General features: G+C 42.9%; 1 protein-coding gene across 1 annotated transcript in view; it reads right to left on the bottom strand.

Annotated features, from left to right (window-relative positions):
* The window catches only part of LOC110520205 (parathyroid hormone 2 receptor-like), a 104,112-nt gene that overhangs the window by 10,789 nt on the left and 75,358 nt on the right, over positions 1-17,965 (bottom strand). Inside the window, exons 9-11 of the mRNA XM_036964950.1 lie at positions 10,928-10,994; positions 6,432-6,526; positions 4,438-4,576 (exon numbers count right to left, since the gene is read on the bottom strand). Coding sequence (XP_036820845.1) covers positions 4,438-4,576; positions 6,432-6,526; positions 10,928-10,994 — 301 coding nt within the window. The remainder of the gene's footprint in view (positions 1-4,437; positions 4,577-6,431; positions 6,527-10,927; positions 10,995-17,965) is intronic.

Raw genomic sequence — 17,965 nt, 5'->3', positions numbered from 1 at the left:
AGCTGGAGACTCTTACCTCCCTCACTAGCTTAAAGCACCAGCTGTCAGAGCAGCTCACAGATCTCTGCACCTGTACATACCTCACCTGTAAATCAGCCCATCCAATCTACCTCATCCCCATACTGTATTTATTTATTTATCTTGCTCCTTTGCACCCCAGTATCTATACTTGCACATACATCTTCTGCACATTCTACCATTCCAGTGTTTAATTGCTATATTGTAATTACTTCTCCACCATGGCCTATTTATTGCCTTACCTCTCTTATCCTATCTCATTTGCACATGCTGTATATATATGCTGTATATATAATTTTCTACTGTATTATTGATTGTATGTTTGTTATTTCCATGTGTAACTCTGTGTTGTTGTACGTGTCAAACTACTTTGCTTTATCTTGGCCAGGTCGCAGGTTGCAGTTGCAAATGAGAACTTGTTCTTATATTTCCCTCACTAACTTTAAACGTCAGCTATCTGAGCAGCTAACCGATCGCTGCAGCTGTACATAGTCCATCTGCAAATAACCCACCCAATCTACCTACCTCATCCTCATACTGTTTTTATTTACTTTCTGCTCTTTTGCACACCAGTATCTCTACTTGCACATTATCATCTGCTTATTTATCCCTCCAGTGTTAATCTGCTAAATTGTAATTACCATGACCTTTGAGCAAGGCACGTAACCCTAATTTCTCATGTAAATCACTCTGGATGAGGGTGTCTGCTAAACGACTAATGTTTTAATGTACGAAGGTTTCCACACTTCATATTGTGCTGTATGAAGAATAATGCCTCAGGGTAATGCAGCTATGATGTATGTAGAAACCGGAATAATATTAATGCCCTTTGCTAACTGGAGACAAGGGAAGGGAAAGATATTACAAAACACATCACAAACAAACGTGGAAACAAAACCAAATGGGAGGAAAGCTCTGATCCTCTGGGCAATTCCATAGAAAGACAACCAGACAAATAAGACAGTTCTACATTGTGCGAGGAAAGCCACGCTTTGTAGTCAAACAAAGTGTTTTTCCTTTTGCCTGAAGAACTACTATTAAAGATATATAACAAGGAGGCTAAGATGCGATGAGCAGCTTATGAGGATTAACCAGAGGTTTCTAATAATGCAGCTACCAAGCTGTCAGATGTAGCACTGCTCGTTAAAACAACAGCTTGGTGTGTCTATAATGAGCCACTTAAATCATTCAATTCAAAAGCATAAAAGTATGTTTTGAAGCTGAAATATTTCATTAGTAGAATGAGATGAAAATGCTTGGTGGTGAGCCACTACTAAGGCGTCCTACACACTATTACACTGTCTGGCACAGCTGTGATAAACTGACTGAAAACAGAAGGCTCTCATGTCTGACAGAGTAAAGCTGATCCGAGTGGATTTACCAAGAAGGCATTGAATGTTCCTGAGTGGCCTAGTTGCAGGTTTGACTTAAATTGGCTTAAATCTATGGTAAGACTTGAAAATGGCTGTCTAGCAATGATCAACAAGTAACTTGACAGAGCATGAATAATTTTTTCAAGAATAATGGGCAAATATTGTACAACCCAGGTTTATAAAGTTCTTAGAGACTTACCCAGAAAGATTCCGAGCTGTAATCGCTGTCAAAGGTGATTTTAACCTCTACGGGATAGGGTGTCCCTGTCCTGGGATGGTTGAGCTAACATGCACTAATGTGATTAGCATGACAGTTGTAAGTAACAGCAAACTTTCCAGGACATAGACATGTCTTATATGGGCAGAAAGCTTAAATTATTGTTAATCTAACTGCACTGTCCAATATACAGTAGCTATTACTGTGAAAAAAATACCATGCTATTGTTTGAGGAGAGTGCACAGTTATGTACTTGAAAATGTATCAATTGACCAATTGGGCACATTTGGGCAGACTTGATACAACATTTTGAACAGTAATACAATGGTTCATTGGATCAGTCTAGAACTTTGCACATACACTGCTGCCATCTAGTGGCCACAATCTAAATTGCTTCTAGACTCCTAAGTCCTAATTCCCTTGCATTTCAAAGATGAAATAGAAAATAGAAAATGCATGTTTTTTTTCTTTCTATTACCTTTATCAGATGGTCAAATGGTATCAAGAATATTTATTTATTTATTTTATTTTACCTTTATTTAACCAGGCAAGTCAGTTAAGAACAAATTCTTATTTTCAATGACGGCCTGGGAACAGTGGGTTAACTGCCTGTTCAGGGGCAGAACGACAGATTTGTACCTTGTCAGCTCGGGGGTTTGAACTCGCAACCTTCCGGTTACTAGTCCAACGCTCTAACCACTAGGCTACCCTGCCGCCCCAATATGCATATCCTGAGTCCTGAGCTACAAGCAGTTAGATTTGGGTATGTCATTTTAGAACAAAATTGAAAAAAATGGTCCGATCCTTCCACAAATCAGGGCTTTATGATGGAGTGGCCAGGCGGAAGCCAATCCTCAGTAAAAGGCACATGAAAGCCCGCTTGGAGTTAGACAAAAGGCACCTAAAAACTCTCTGACAATGAAAAACAAGATTTTATGGCCCGCTTTTTCAGCAGCAGGAACTCTGAGACTAGTCAGGATCGAAGGAAAGATGAACAGAGCAAAGTAGAGAGAGAACATAGATGAAAACCTGCTCCAGAGTGCTCAGGACCTCAGACTGAGACGAAGGTTCACCTTCCAACAGGACATTACCCTAAGCACACAGCCAAGACAACAGAGAAGTGGCCTCGGAACAAGTCTCTGAATGCCCTTGAGTGGTCCAGCCAAAGCCTGGACTTGAACCCGATCGAACATCTCTGGAGAGACTTGAAAATAGCTGTGCAGCGATGCTCCCCATCCAACCTGACAGAGCTTGAGAGGATCTGCAGAGAAGAATGGGAGAAACTCCCCAAATAAAGATGTGATTCAAATGCCATATGACAGACAGAGTGCAGCTGATCCAAGTGAACCTGATCTGTCACTAGCACTTGGTCCGGAGAAGGACCTTCCCTGTCTTTATTGGCCTCAGCTAGACTCGGCTAGACAGGCAGTAGCAGGAGGGAAGGGAATCTCCCCACCTGCCTGAGGACCCTGTCAAACTGCACCAGTCTGAGTGAACTCAACGGAGCGAATGATACGTAGCGAATGCTACACAGCAAAGTAGCTTTCCCTGGTTCAGGTCAAACTCCTGTTCCAACTTATTTTCGTGGGATACAACTTCAAAACTTTCTTTAAAAATTGGATCCTACTTTATTTTTAATTGGATACTGTTGTATCAGCTTTCGTAGCTACATGTACATTCAACCTTGAGGACCGGTTCTATTGTAGAATTCAAACTGTGTTCTTCAAGAAACAAAGAAAATGTGTAATATTTTTCCCTCATTTAATTTAGCGATTTGGCTTCAACTTTCAGGATATAGTGGCTTATTCTGCCACATTAGTAATTAAAGTAACTATTATGAGCTAGGCCTACAGAACACAGTAAACACCATCTTCCATTCACAGTGGATGCTATTCAAAAGGAATGATTTAGTACAGAATGTGATTGTAGGTGCCAAAAGAGGGTGGGACCCATATGTTATTGACACCGCATTTTAGCCATTCTCATCCAGAGTGACTAACAGCGAGTGCATAATTGTTCATACTTTTGTGTATTGTTCCCCTGTGGGAATAGAACCCATAACCCTAGCGTTGCAAGCGCCATGTTCTACCCAACCGAGCCACACATGACTTATCATATGATTCAGAGCCCATTATTAGCATTACCTGTGGGCCAGGGTTACTGTAAGTGTTGCTATTAGAGTACACTAAAGCAGACTCAATTTTATCAGTCCTAGTAGATTGGCTTTTCTTCAGGGAGAGGAATGCAGGACTAGAATAGAGTAAGAGTAATCTTTCACTATCACCTCAGTAGGAGTATCTCTAGTAGAAACACATTTTCCTCATTTTCCCCCAGGTACTGCATCATTTCTCATACAGGTCTAGACAGTGAGGGCCAGGGAGAGCCAAGGACAAAGATGATAATATAGAAAGTACAGTAGCAATCAGTTGTATTGATCCTCTCCCAATGCTTGTGGCAGAGTTTTGAATCGATTAAGTGTCATCGACCTGTGGTGATAGATAAAAGTAGAGTTGAAGAAGCTAAATCATAATTTCATTGCCTGATTATTTGTGATGAATGTTGGTGGGACCACAAACAGCCTCACTTCCCTCAGGTGAGAAATTATTTTTACAGAATAAAGTTCAAGGAGTGTTGAAAAGTAAAGTTCTCCCTGAAGTTATTGAAGTCTCCCTGAAATTGATAAAAATGTCTTCAACAATATAAGTGTAATACACAAAAAACAAAGTGAAAGTATGCCAGCTTGATAAACCTGAGGGATGTGTACCTCACATCATACATGTCAAGTAACAAATGTAACAAATGACTAATTTTCAAAAGATAGTTAGTTACCTGGAAGGAGTTGAAGAAGAGCTCGAAGTACATCCTGACCTCCCAGCTGAGGCCCTGGAAGGTGTGAGGCATCCCCACAAACACAATGTAGTGGACCCCAAACACCAGCACCAGCACTAGGGTGGACTTAGCTAGCTTCCTGTGGATACAGACAAAAACAGAGGATAGGAGGGGATCACTTTGAGCAAGACAAGACGAGATGTAGAATTGCTGAATATTTATCTCATAATAGGTCATTATCTGGGATGGAAGGTGATCAGTAATTGAAATCAGTAAAGCCCGACTTCAATGCAATTGGTTTTCTCACAAAAACAAAAGCTGAACATCACCAGTTTTTACATCACAGTGGATTCAGTCCTGACATCGACACTCACCAACAGTGTTTCAAGTTTCACAGATGGCCATTAGTCATTTCACATTTGCTGCCTTCTGATCTCCTCTCCAGAGGGGTCTCTGGTGGTTCTTCCCCTCAGATCTGTTCTGCATTAGTTATCTATCCAACCAATCTCCTGATCCATCAGTGAAAATGCCAATAAGCAACAAAATCTACCGTTAATTATAAAGCATTTTTAAATGGCATGTAGGCCGACGTTCTGATTGGAGAATGATGTAAATGGGTTGTAATGGCACATTTAGTTCAGTGCCTCGTATCAACAGGCATCATCAGTCATGCTACAGTTCAGTGAACACATGACTGACTCTCACAGCAGGGTTGACAGTCTCCAGCAGAGTGATGTTATCTGCGTGTGTGTGTTGTGCCTGTGCATGTGTGTAAATGTGCGTGTGTGTGCCTGTGCGCTCCTGTGTGTGTGTGTACGTCGGCATCAATGCCTGTGTGTGTGTGTGTGTGTGTGTGTGTGTGTGTGTGTGTGTGTGCAAACATGAGACATCCCTGGCATCATGTCAGCTGTTAACCGGCCACCTGGTGCCCAGCACTGCAATGTGGTACGCTGCTCAGCAGGGGAGGAGAGGCAGAACCAATTGATCACTGACTATTATTAAGTCTAGCAGTGACGTGGGGTTTGGCCCAACTGCGACCCTGGTGGAAACACTCTGGATCAGTCCCAAATGGCATCCTCTTCCCATTATAGTTCACTACTTTTGACCAGAGCCTATAGGGAATACTAGAGTGTCATTTGAGATGCACGCTCTGAATGAACCCCTGAATAACTATTACCTCCCCAACACACAGCCCTATCATTACAGCGGCTTTCAACATCCACTGTGGATGTTGTTTTTTACCATCATGGGTAATAACAACAAGGCTGATGAGTACATTTTCTAAATGTAAGGATATAGTTAGTACTAAGTATAGGAATTCAACATCCAAATATTATATGGATAAATATGGATAAAATCATAAGGCTTTGGGCCAGGGGCAGACTTTCTCAAAGCATAATGTTCAATTAAGCTTAATTGGTTTTGGTCAAATACACACTGGTACCATAAGTTCCCTGAGGCCTAGAATAAAGAAGTTGAAGGCATGGACCTTGCCTGAGGCATGCTCTTCTGTATGCTTTATGACGTATCATCCTATTTTGTCATGTTAAAGGAGGCTCAGAGGAGATTTCAGACAGAACTTGAATTGTAAACTAGAGGCAAGACATTTTACACCCTAGGCAAAATGTACACCAATCAAGTTATTTTCAAAAGGGAACATGAAAGGAGGAACAAAAGGTCAAATCAAATACAAAACAAAATGCAGAGCAGAGTAAATAGCATATTTAATTTCAAATGTGCAACTCTACAGCCTAAAACACATTGTGCATTTAGAAATAATTCAAGGTAGAATGCCTTCTCTACAGTTGACTTTCATTGTGAAATTCAATTTCACATTTGAATCCATAGAGATTCAAATAACTAGTAGGTCCTTACAGACATCTTACAGAAATATTTGCACTAACTGTAAATCGCTCTGGATAAGAGTGTCTGCTAAATGACTAAAATGTAAATGTAAATCTGTGCCAATGTCACTGTGACATTGATCTACCCACCTGTACTGTTTTCTTGTGTCGTATCTCCCTGCATTGGTCTCCCTGATCTTTGTCGCCAGCACTCGCACAATGTTCACAAAAAGGATAAAGTTGAGCTGAAAGGACAATTGGAAAAAGTTCTAATTAGCCGAGCCAGAGATACTAGACACTTCATTGCAGAGAGTACAACTCCTCTGCTTGAAACTAATTGCCTCACTTCTTTAATCTCGTCTCAATTCCCTGAAAATACTATTTTCCTAGCACTTCATATCTCTTTATACTCCCATTATAGAGAAAATGGGTTTAACTGTCAGGAGGCAGTTGATAGATTATAGACCATACAGTGGATGCACTGAAAACACAGGTTCTATCTACCATGTGAATGTACAGTGCAGTACCTTCGGAAAGTATTCAGTCCCCTTGACTTTTTCACGTCACAGCCTTATTATAAAATGTATTAAATCATTCGTTTTTTCCCTCATCAATGCACACACAATACCCCATAATGACAGGTTTTTAGAAATGTTTGCAAATGTATGAAAAAAATAACATGGAAATATCACATTGACATAAGTATTAAGACTCTGTACTCAGTACTTTGTTGAAGCACCTTTGGAAGCAATCAGAGCATCAAGTCTTCTTGGGTATGATGCTACAAGCTTGGCACACCTGTATTTGGGGAGTGTCTCCCATTCAGCATCGCTGGACAGCTATTTTCAAGTTTCTCCAGAGATGTTCAATCGGGTTCAAGTCCAGGCTCTGGTTGGGCCACTCAAAGACATTCAGAAACTTGTACCGAAGACACTCCTGCATTGTCTTGGCTGTGTGCTTAGGGTCGTTGTCAAGTTGGAAGGTGTACTTTTGCCCCAGTCTGAGGTCTTGAGCGCTCTGGAGCAGGTTTTCACCAAGGATCTCTCTGTACTTTGCTCCGCTAATATTTTCCTCGTTCTTGACTAGTCTCCCAGGCCCTGCCGCTGAAAAACATCCCCACAGCATGATGCTGCCACCACCATGCTTCACTGTACGGATGGTGCCAGGTTTTCTCCAGACATGTCGCTTGGAATTCAGGCCAAAAAGAGTTCAATCTTGGTTTCATCAGACCAGAGAATCTTGTTTCTCATGGTCAGAGTCCTTTAGGTGCCTTTTGGCAAACTCCAAGTGGACTGTCATGTGCGTTTTACTGAGGAGTGGCTTCCGTTTCGCCACTCTACCATAAAGACCTGATTGGTGGAGTGCTGCAGAGATGGTTGTCCTTCTAGAAGGTTCTCCCATCTCCACATAGGAACTTTGGAGAGTGACCATTGAGTTTTTGGTCACCTCCCTGACCAAGGCCCTTCTCTCCCAATTGCTTATTTTGGCCGGGCTGCCAGGTCTAGGAAGAGTCTTGGTGGTTCCAAACTTCTTCCATTTAAGAATGATGGATACCACTGTGTTCTTGGACTTTCAATACTTTTTTTGGTACCCTTCCCCAGATCTGTGCCATGACACAATCCTGTCTCTGAGCTCTACGGACAATTCCTTCGACCTCATGGCTTAGTTTTTGCTCTGACATGCACTGTCAACCGGGGGACCTTATATAGACAGGCGTGTGCCTTTCCAAATCATGTCCAATCAATTGGATTTACCACAGGTGGACTCCAATAAAGTTGTAGGAACATCTCAAGGATGATCAATGGAAACAGGATGCACAAACCTGTTTTTGGTTTTGTCATTATAGGGTATTATGTGTAGATTGATGATGAAAAAAAGTAATTTTATCAATTGTAGAACAAGGCTGAAACGTAACAAAATATGGAAAAAGTCAAGGGGTCTAAATAACTTTCAGAAGGCACTGTATATATCATTACATAAAGCAATTCAGCACAAGTACGAGTGTGAGTTATATAACTCCAAATCTAATATAAGGGAGACTATAGGCTTTGTAATGGGCTTCAAGGAATGTTCCGAGTGTTGGGGCAGCATTCGATTCCAAACTCAAAAATATACCTGACTCATAAACGAAATCAGGTCAATGTTCCATTTATGATGAATGATCGTTTCTCTCTGAGGAAAACCTCTCAGTGACTGGTGAGAATAGCATTAAGAAAAGTATTACTTTGGACATATGTGGCAATCAGTTGAATGCCTTTGCCACAATAGAATTAAATAATTGGAAAAATGCAAATTGTCGTTTATGTATTTAGGCATTTCGTTCTGAGAGGGCTTTTGGATTGGGGTTCCTAATGAAACCTAACATCCATTAAACACCATTCTATCACTTTGCATGAGAAAAATCATGGCAATATGAATACAAAACACATTCAACAGTAGTCTCATTTTAGAGTGATTGGTTATTGTGCCATCCATTGCAGTGGGAACAGACTGCAATGGATGGAATTTTAATTTGATCATCTCAACCATCTTGGTGAGACTGTTGGGGCTTAATTTGTTTTACCATTCATGTAGCGTGTATATGTAACTAATGACATCTAGACAAGATATATGATCGGCCTTTGACAGCCCATTCTCACCATATGAGTGAGAATGTTTTCCAAATCCCATACTGGAGAGCTAGCCAGCCCTGAACTAGCACACTTTCATTCAAATATTCAACTTCTCTAACTATTTAACTAAAAAGTATTCTCCCTGGACCATAATTAAATGACGAGTAGCGGGGCTGGACGGAAAGCCTTCAGACCCAGAACCAGTATATTCTCAGAACATATATAATATTTTCAGACAACCAATCTCAACCTCAGTTCATTCCTTCCAGACAGATTATTTTATTACGTCCCAAATGGCACCCTATTTGTTTTATAGTGCACTACTTTTGACCAGGTAAAAATGGAACAGGGTGCCATTTGGGATTTAACCTTGATCTCTTATTCATTCCACCTTACTTATAGATTCAGATCACCCTCCTCAGATCCCAATCACTTCATACTCCTTCATTTCAAATCAGTGTAATTGTATACATTCCCTCCAGTCTCAGACCCAAAGGGAACAGAGACTGAGACCAAAGCTGCTTACCGGCAGGAAGGATGGGAGAACAACTGATTAAAACAGACAGCCACGAGGCAAAATACATTTTAATGTAACATTTAACAACGCACCTTCTTTAGAATACATAGTTTGGCTGATCGAGTAAGTGAAATGTGAACAGAAACAACATAAGGATTTAAATTATGTACAGTATGTTATTAATCCTACATGATCCGATCGGGCATTGTGAACTCCCATCGCAAAGGATAACACTTCAAAGTCAGTCAGACAGTCAGTGGAGTGGAAGCTGCAACTGGCAAATTGGCTCTTATGATAAGATACTGTAAGTGTGCCTCCAAAGGAGTTACAATTGCTCACATCGCAGTCTGCATATGATTTCCCAGAGTTAACACAGAGCTGGCGGGGAAATGGGAGGCAGAGTTGAATGTTTAAACTCCATCAAAATCGATTATATTTTGCCAGAGTGCAATTTTCTTCCAGTTAAAGATTCTCAAATTTCACTAGCTGGCTTCATTCATGCGAGAGACCCCCATAGACAGTGTAAGAAGCAGACATCGTCATACTGTGTCTGAAACAACTTCGCTTGGTGATGGTTCTCAGCAGGCAGATCTGTGTGTCTAATCTTTAAAGCTCCCGATAACCCACACACTGACAAAAAAGTAGGTCGTCTGAACTAAATAAATACTGAGGCTGTAAACATACAGTATATACTTCATTGGTTGTCTATATTTTCTCCCAAGGATTTGTGTGCACTGTAGTCATAATTATAAAGTAAGAACAACTCTATAACAAAGGTTTGAACCAATCAGTGAATCAAATGACACAACAAGACTTACTAAACATCATAATCATTATGTGTATATTATATACTCATGCCTACGATAGACCTAAAGTCCCATTATATTCTGGGAATTTGAATGATCTCTCGCTATCCTCTTATCTCCATTTCCTGCCTCTCTCTGGCCTCTGTCCTGTAGTGTTCGCAATTGTAACACCATGGTCACCAAGGTCATTAGAGACTTCTGAGCTCATGTTGTCCCTGTCTGACATTCATTAGATGCTGCTCAGCTCCTTGTATGGATTTGCATATTAGTGACAATGTTGTTGTTATTTTTCTGGTAATGATATTATTAGACATTCGATTCCGACTGTCAGGGAAAGGAGATGTATTCTTATACTTCATTGTGGGTGTTATCTGCTGAATAATTGGTGGGATCGTCAGATAGGCACATGCACACATGTATACATGCACAAACGTACGCCCACACATACCCACACGTAAACAGACGCACACCTGCACACACGCACGAGAGAGAGAGAGAAAGAGCAATTATCATGTGAACTGAGTTTGCCTTTCCTGCTCTCATATCAGTCCGTGTCGCTGCCACAGGGGTGTTCAGCTGTGTATTATGAAACAGAGAGAAAAGTTAGGGGGGATAGTTGATCTATTTTCCTGAGGAAGCGTGTCATCCTTAAGCTGCACCAACCCTGAGACTGAGATTGCAGGCAAAAAGCAAAGCATTTCTCTGACTTACTCCGATGGCTGTCAGAATGGGAACCTGGTATATCCACTTAATGTTCCCAGCACTTAACTCCCAGCACCTAGAAAATAGGAGAGTAAAATAGATGGTTAAAAAAAGACAAACCATGAGGATAAAGTTAGAGGGAGTGAAGGAATAAATATGGGGGGATCAAAACAAAGAAACGGAAAGAGAAGTGGAGGGATGGAGAGAGTGAAAGAGGTGAAGAGAGAGAGAGATGCAGTGAGCTGGAGAAAGAGGAGAACTGCACTTAACATTCCTGGGATAGGATAATGAACTCCATTAAGAGACTCCTCCATATTCATTACAGTGACAGACAGGGCAGTTAAAGAGAGCTCCATTGAGTTCCATCAGGGCCAATGGCAAAGGCTATGCCTGCCTACCCATTCAATGTGAGAACGTGTTTAGCTTATTCTGTCAAATGTTTGTTTACCCGCTATTTGAGCACACTTAATCCAGTTAGGGGTGTTTACTTCATGAATCGCAGAACGACAAGCTCTGAAAATAAAACACCCATCCAAAGTGGAGTCATGCTGAGAACCAAGGGAGATTCTGGGTAGACATTCCGCTAACATGAGTTGGAAGGTTTTTGAACACACATTAGATAGGAAGCTGTTTGAAAAAGTCTGCAAAAGTCTTATTTTCACTCCAAAAATGTGCCACATTTAGGTATGATAGCTAGCCATAATTGGAAATTGTAGGCGATTTGAGGTATTCAACCTTGCAGTTGTGTTTTTTCTGCACTGAGCAGCAGTGTGTCTCAAATGGACAGTTGACACTTGATTTAGAACTAGGCGGTCTCATTTAAAACTGACAGTGAAGCTGGCTGCAAGTAATCCATGACAGAAAAATCCTTAAAGATGGAATCCGCAGTAGGGGGAAACAGCGCCACTGGCCGCCCCAACACAAACAATGATGTTCGAGGGGGAAAACAGCGTTTGTTGTTTGCAGTAACTTCTTTGTTGTTGTAATATCGCAAACAGATGTGGCTGTTTCACCATTAAGGATTCTATCTTTAATGTATTGTTAACTATGATGATCTAAAAAGGTTGTGTATTAAGTACATCATCTATAAACATACCAAGAACTTATCCATTTACACAGCCTTGTTCAAAAGCTGGCTCTTTTTCTAAATGATTGCCCTTTCTACAAATGCTTACTCTCTTAAGGTTGCTTACTGAGAGAATAATTGATGAAAAAACATTGAGAGAGAGAGAGAGAGAGAGAGAGAGAGAGAGAGAGAGAGAGAGAGAGAGAGAGAGAGAGAGAGAGAGAGAGAGAGAGAGAGAGAGAGAGAGAGAGAGAGAGAGAGAGAGAGAGAGAGAGAGAGAGAAAAATAATATAGCCCAGGGTGTCATTTAGGTTTAAATAAATATAAAGCAAGCACTTTCAGATTTCCTCAGCTAACATTTGCAGCAGGAGGCCAATTCCCCGCTCCGGTCCTTAATTAAGGAAGGTGCTAAGTAACAGCAGGGAAAAATTAATTTCCATGACTAATAGACAAGCAGAATAGGATTCATATTCCTTTTGGGATATTTATGTAAGCTTGTGTGATGATAACTGCCTTGACACTCACTGTAGGGCACAAACCAGCTATTTTGTTTAGCTAATTGGCTACAGGTAAACTGTGTGACCCTTAAAAGGGGGCTTAGTTAGTGACCCCTCAGTTGAAACTTTTCCGACTAGTTTTATGTTCCTATATGTCATTTAGCAGATGCCCTTATCTAGAGTGACTTACAGGATCAATTAGGGTTAACTGCCTTGCTCAAGGGCACATCGACAGAGCACACACACCTTGTTGGCTCGGGGATTTAAACCGGCGACGTTTCAGTTACTGGCCCAATGCTCTAACCACTAGGCTACTTGCCGCCCTGGCGTGAAATCTGTATCTCCACTGCACTGTATCAGCACCATGGACAGAATGTGGAGTGTGTGTGCGTGTGTGTAGGGGTGCTATGGAAAGTCACTGGGTGGTTAGGTAAGACTCCTTTTTTGTTTTCATAAAAAGTGAGAAAAACGCTGGTAGGCTATGTGAATAATGTGATATAATTATCTTGCTTTAAAAAGCATTAGCTCTAAGCACCTACAGCACCCGATATCACATGAAGCCCAAAAAGATCATCAACGACATCAACCACCCGAGCCACGGCCTGTTCACCATCCAGAAGGCAAGGTCAGTACAGGTGGTCAAAGCTGGGACCGAGAGACTGAAAAACAGCATCTATCCCAATCAGACTGTTAAATAACCATCACTAGCCGGCAACCATCCGGTTACTCAACCCTGCACCTTAGAGGCTGCTGCCCTATATACATAGACATGAAATCACTGGTCACTAGTTACTTCAATAATGTTTACATGCTGCTTTACTCATTCCACTCCGACATTGCTCGTCTTAATATTTATATATTTCTTAATTCCATTCTTTTACTTTTAGATTTGTGTGTATTGTTGTGAATTGTTAGATACTACTGCACTGTTGGAGCTAGGAACACAAGCACTTCGCTACACCCACAATAACATCTGCTAAATATGTGTATGTGACCAATAAAATGTGATTTGATTTGATTTGAGAGCAATGAACAGCAGTAGCAGCATCAAACCACCAAAGCCTCTGCCAAGCCCAGCAGCGATGAAGCTGTTGAGCTCCAGCTAGCTCTGCGTACCACCCCCCATTATCCTGGCGCTGCCAGGATAATTGCTCCACAGCCCCCTCCACCTCCAACCGTTCCTGACGATCTTGGAACAGAAGAGCATCCTACCCTAGCTGCATGTTTTCTGTCCAAAAACATTTATTAGCAACCGATTCATAGGAAGAGAGTGGCTGGAATACTCGCATTTTGCAGATGCAGCACTTTGTTTCCCATGTCGAAAGTTCTGTATTGGGTCCAATGCTAATACAGACAAGGCCTTCACCCAAGCTGGAAATTCTAACCGGAAGCATGCGATTCATAGTACCAAAGGATTCGCTAGGCACGCATAAAGCCAGGAGCATTTGTAATGCACTGCACTATTGAAAGAAAAACAAGTTCAAAGTGCTATGGGAACTGAGGTATCGACACTTGTTAAGGTTTGGGCAACTGGCAAGAAATTGCATGCATTTGTCGGCGATTGTGGACATTATTGAGTAACTTGTTTTAAACCAGCAACCAATGAGAGGGACATTGGACGTGATAGAGTCCAGAGGGGAGGCGGATAGGGGACTTTCTATGTCTACGACCAATCATATTCTCCTGAAGAAAATGAAACTCGCCCAACGGGCCAATGGATGCCAAGCCCTACATCAGAAGCCCCGCCTTCCTGGCGATAATACCAGGGCTCGCATTAATTTCCTCAATTCAGTACCGCTCTTCAGTGAGACCAAACCCCTGATGGCGCAGGGCAAAAATATGTTAAACCTCGTTCCATCCTTCAGAGTTCTATTCATAATTGTACCTTCGCTTTCAATCGGTCCTCCTGTATTGTTGGTCCCGTGTTTTGGGACATAGATGTGGACATCCGCCAGGCTCAGGAGAGGGAACCTGCTCCTGCCACCAGCCCTCTATAGCGCATCTATGTCCTCACAGGGGTGAGAGATCGGTTGTTGACCTGGGCACACACATCCCTCGCTGCTGGACACCCAGGTATCACCCGCACCACTCACTCCCTTTCTGCGAAATACTGGTGGCACACTTTGGCACAGGACGTTGCACACTATGTCAATTTATGTTCAGTATGTACTCAATCTAAATCTTACCGGTGCGCTCCAGCAAGAACTCCTTCCCCTTCCCGTGCCTCAGCGTCCCTGGTCTCATCTGTCTACTGATTTTGTCATTGATCTCCCCTCCTCTGATGGCTTCACCACCATTTTGGTGGTTGTGGACAGATTCTCAAAATCATGCCGTTTCATCCTTCTCTCTGGTCTCCCTACCACTCTCCAGGTCGCTGTGGCACTGTTCCAGTAGGTCTTATGACACTATGGCATCCCGGAGTATATCGTCTCCGATCGTGGCCCCCAATTCACATTACATGTTTGGAAGGCTTTCATGGAGAAGCTGGGGGTCATGGTCAGCCTCACTTCCGGGTACCGGCCTCAATCTAACAGGCAGGTGAAGAGGATGAACCAGGAGCTAGGGATGTTCCTGAGGAGTCACTTCCAGGACCGACAGGGGGATTGGGCCCTATTTCCTTCCTTGGGCTGAATTCATTGCAACACACTTCCACCAGGCAGACTCCCTACCAGTGTGTTCTGGGTTATTAGCCGGCCCTGGCTCGGTGGACTCCGAGCTAGACCGAAGCTCCTGCAGTGGACGAATGCTTCAGGTGCACAGAAGAGGTATGGAACAATGCCCACGAGACTCGAGCGCCCCGTCCGCCGTCAGAAAGGGCTCTCCACCAGGAACCTCCCACTCCACCTGCCTTGTAAGAAGCTGAGTCCCAGGTTTGTAGGGCCGTTCCCCGCTAACTACCGGATCTCACCATCTTTTCATGTTTCCCTACTAAGGCCGGTGGTTCCTGGTCCCCTGGCTGATCCCGTTCCTCACAACACCCCCCGACACCCCTCCGCCTCCCTTGGACATTGAGGGGAGCCCCGCCTATGCCGTCAGATCACTCCTAGATGGCGCTGCGTTCTGAGTTCCAATGGACGACATTCTAGATCCCAACATCATCCAAGAATTCCCCCTTTGCCATCCGGACCGGCCTGCTCCTCGCCCTTGGGGCCGTCGTCGTCCTCGCGCCGGGGGGGGGGGGGGGGGGGGGGGTTGACGTAGTGCTCATGTCTACTCCCCCTCTCCGGCGCTCAACGTCAGCAGAGATACATTCTGGGTGTCACGTAAACATCTGTCAGAACAAAGATGTTAAACAAAATGAGGTGAAGGGATCTTTCAAGTAAACTTCCAGAAGGGAAGTGAATGATGTTGTCAAGTCTACTCCCGCTCCCCCTCTCCGGCGCTCAATGTTGCCAGACTACTAACCACCGGTCCTGGCAACCAATCTATAAGCACACCTGCGTCTCATCATCAGTCACACCTGGACTTCATTACTCCATGATTACTTACCCTTTATATAACACTCTTGTTATTAGGTAGTATTGGTTATTTTTTCTTTTTTCTTTTTGACTTGTTTTCTATCGTTCTATGTTCGTTATTATTAAATTCACCAATGGCACCTGCTTCCTGACTCCCTGCGTCGACATTAAAGATGGTAGAAGACACACTCCCATCAATATGAATACTGCAGACCAAACTCATCTTGTCCCCTCTTATCTTCGTTTGACATGAAAAAACAAATATGGTGGCAAGCACACACTATCTATCGTCAGATTACTTTCAAATTTTTAGAAAGTGTTTTACTCTATTATTTTTATCAATGGTGAGCTCACCCGTGATGATATGAGTTTCAGAAGAAAGTCCTTTGTTTCTGGCCAATCGAACCCATAAATGCTGATGCTCCAGATACTCAACTAGTCTAAATAAGGCCAGTTTTATTGCTTCCTTAATCAGGACAACAGTTTTCAGCTGTGCTAACATAATTTCAAAAGGGTTTTCTAATGATCAATTATCCTTTTAAAATGATAAACTTGGATTAGCTAACACAATGTGCCATTGGAACACAGGAGTGATGGTTGCTGATAATGGGCCTCTGTACACCAATGTAGATATTCCATTAAAAAATAAGCTACATTAACAATGTCTACACTGTATTTCTGATCAATTTGATGTTGTCATGTTCGTAGTATTGATGAGACCAAGGCGCAGCGTGATATGAATACATACTTATTTTAATAAAGAAAGAACACTAAACAAACTAACAAAACGAACGTGAAGCTATATAAACCGAGTGCTGACAGGCAACTACACATAGACAATAACCCACAAAACCAAAACGATAAACAACTGCCTCTGATTGGGAACAAATTCAGGCCACCATAGACCTACATTACCTAGACATACAAAAACCCCATAGATATACAAAAACCCTAGACAGGACAAAGACACACATGCCCACCCCTGTCACACCCCAACCTGACCAAAATAATACATAAAACATAGATAACTAAAGTCAGGGCGTGACAGATGTTATTATAATGGACAAAAAAAATAGCTTTTCTTTCAAAAACAAGGACATTTCTTAGTAACCCAAAACTTTTGAAGGGTTTTTACCCCCTTTTTCGCCCCAATTTCAATCTTGTCTCATCGCTGCAACTCCATAACGGGCTCAGGAGGCAAAGGTCAAGTCATGCATCCTTGGAAACATGACCAGCCAAACCGCACTTCTTAACACCCACCCGCTAAACCCAGAAGCCAGCTGCATGTGCTGGCAGAAACACCTGACACCAACTGACAACCAAAGTCAGCCTGCAGGCACCCAGCCCACCACAAGGAGTCACTAGAGCACGATGAGCCAGGTAAAGCTCCCCCTCCAGCCAAACCCTCCCCTAATCCAGATGACACTGGACCAATTGTGCACCACCCTATGGGACTCCCGGTTAAGGCCAGTTGTAATACAGCCCAGGATTGAACCCGGGTACATAGTGATGCCTCTAGCACTGCGATGCAGTGTCTTAGACCGCTGCGCCACTACGGAGGCTGGAAAATGTGTTTTTTTATGTCATGCTTGTTTTCATTTCCACCACTCTTGACAACCATGTGTCTGAACGTGGGGAAGGAACTGTGTTTATTATTCCCACACCTAGATGATACTGCACTCTCGATACCCCTGAATAATCTGCTTTCGTGGTACTGCCGTTCTGATCCCCGGCCCACACTGGGTTTGGGGACTTCGGCAACTAGTAACTTGTCATCATTGACCGAGCCACTTGTGAGCACTGTTGCCACAGTTAATGCTTGGGCAGGAGGACCCAGAGAACACGCCCCCTCCCCTGGCCTCCAGCTAGGGTCGCAAGGTCTGCTACACTCCCCGCACCATGGAAGAATCTGCTTTCACCATGCTCTCCTTCAACCCAGACATCTGCCTTTGCCCAGAAGCACCAAGATGGTCATAAACTGACCTCGAAGCCACCCCCTGGCCCGGGGAAACCCGCTTCTGGCCTG

The sequence above is a fragment of the Oncorhynchus mykiss genome, chromosome 3, assembly GCF_013265735.2.
Source record: "Oncorhynchus mykiss isolate Arlee chromosome 3, USDA_OmykA_1.1, whole genome shotgun sequence".
Taxonomy (NCBI): Eukaryota; Metazoa; Chordata; class Actinopteri; order Salmoniformes; family Salmonidae; genus Oncorhynchus; species Oncorhynchus mykiss.
This window is presented reverse-complemented; position numbering and strand designations above follow the sequence as displayed.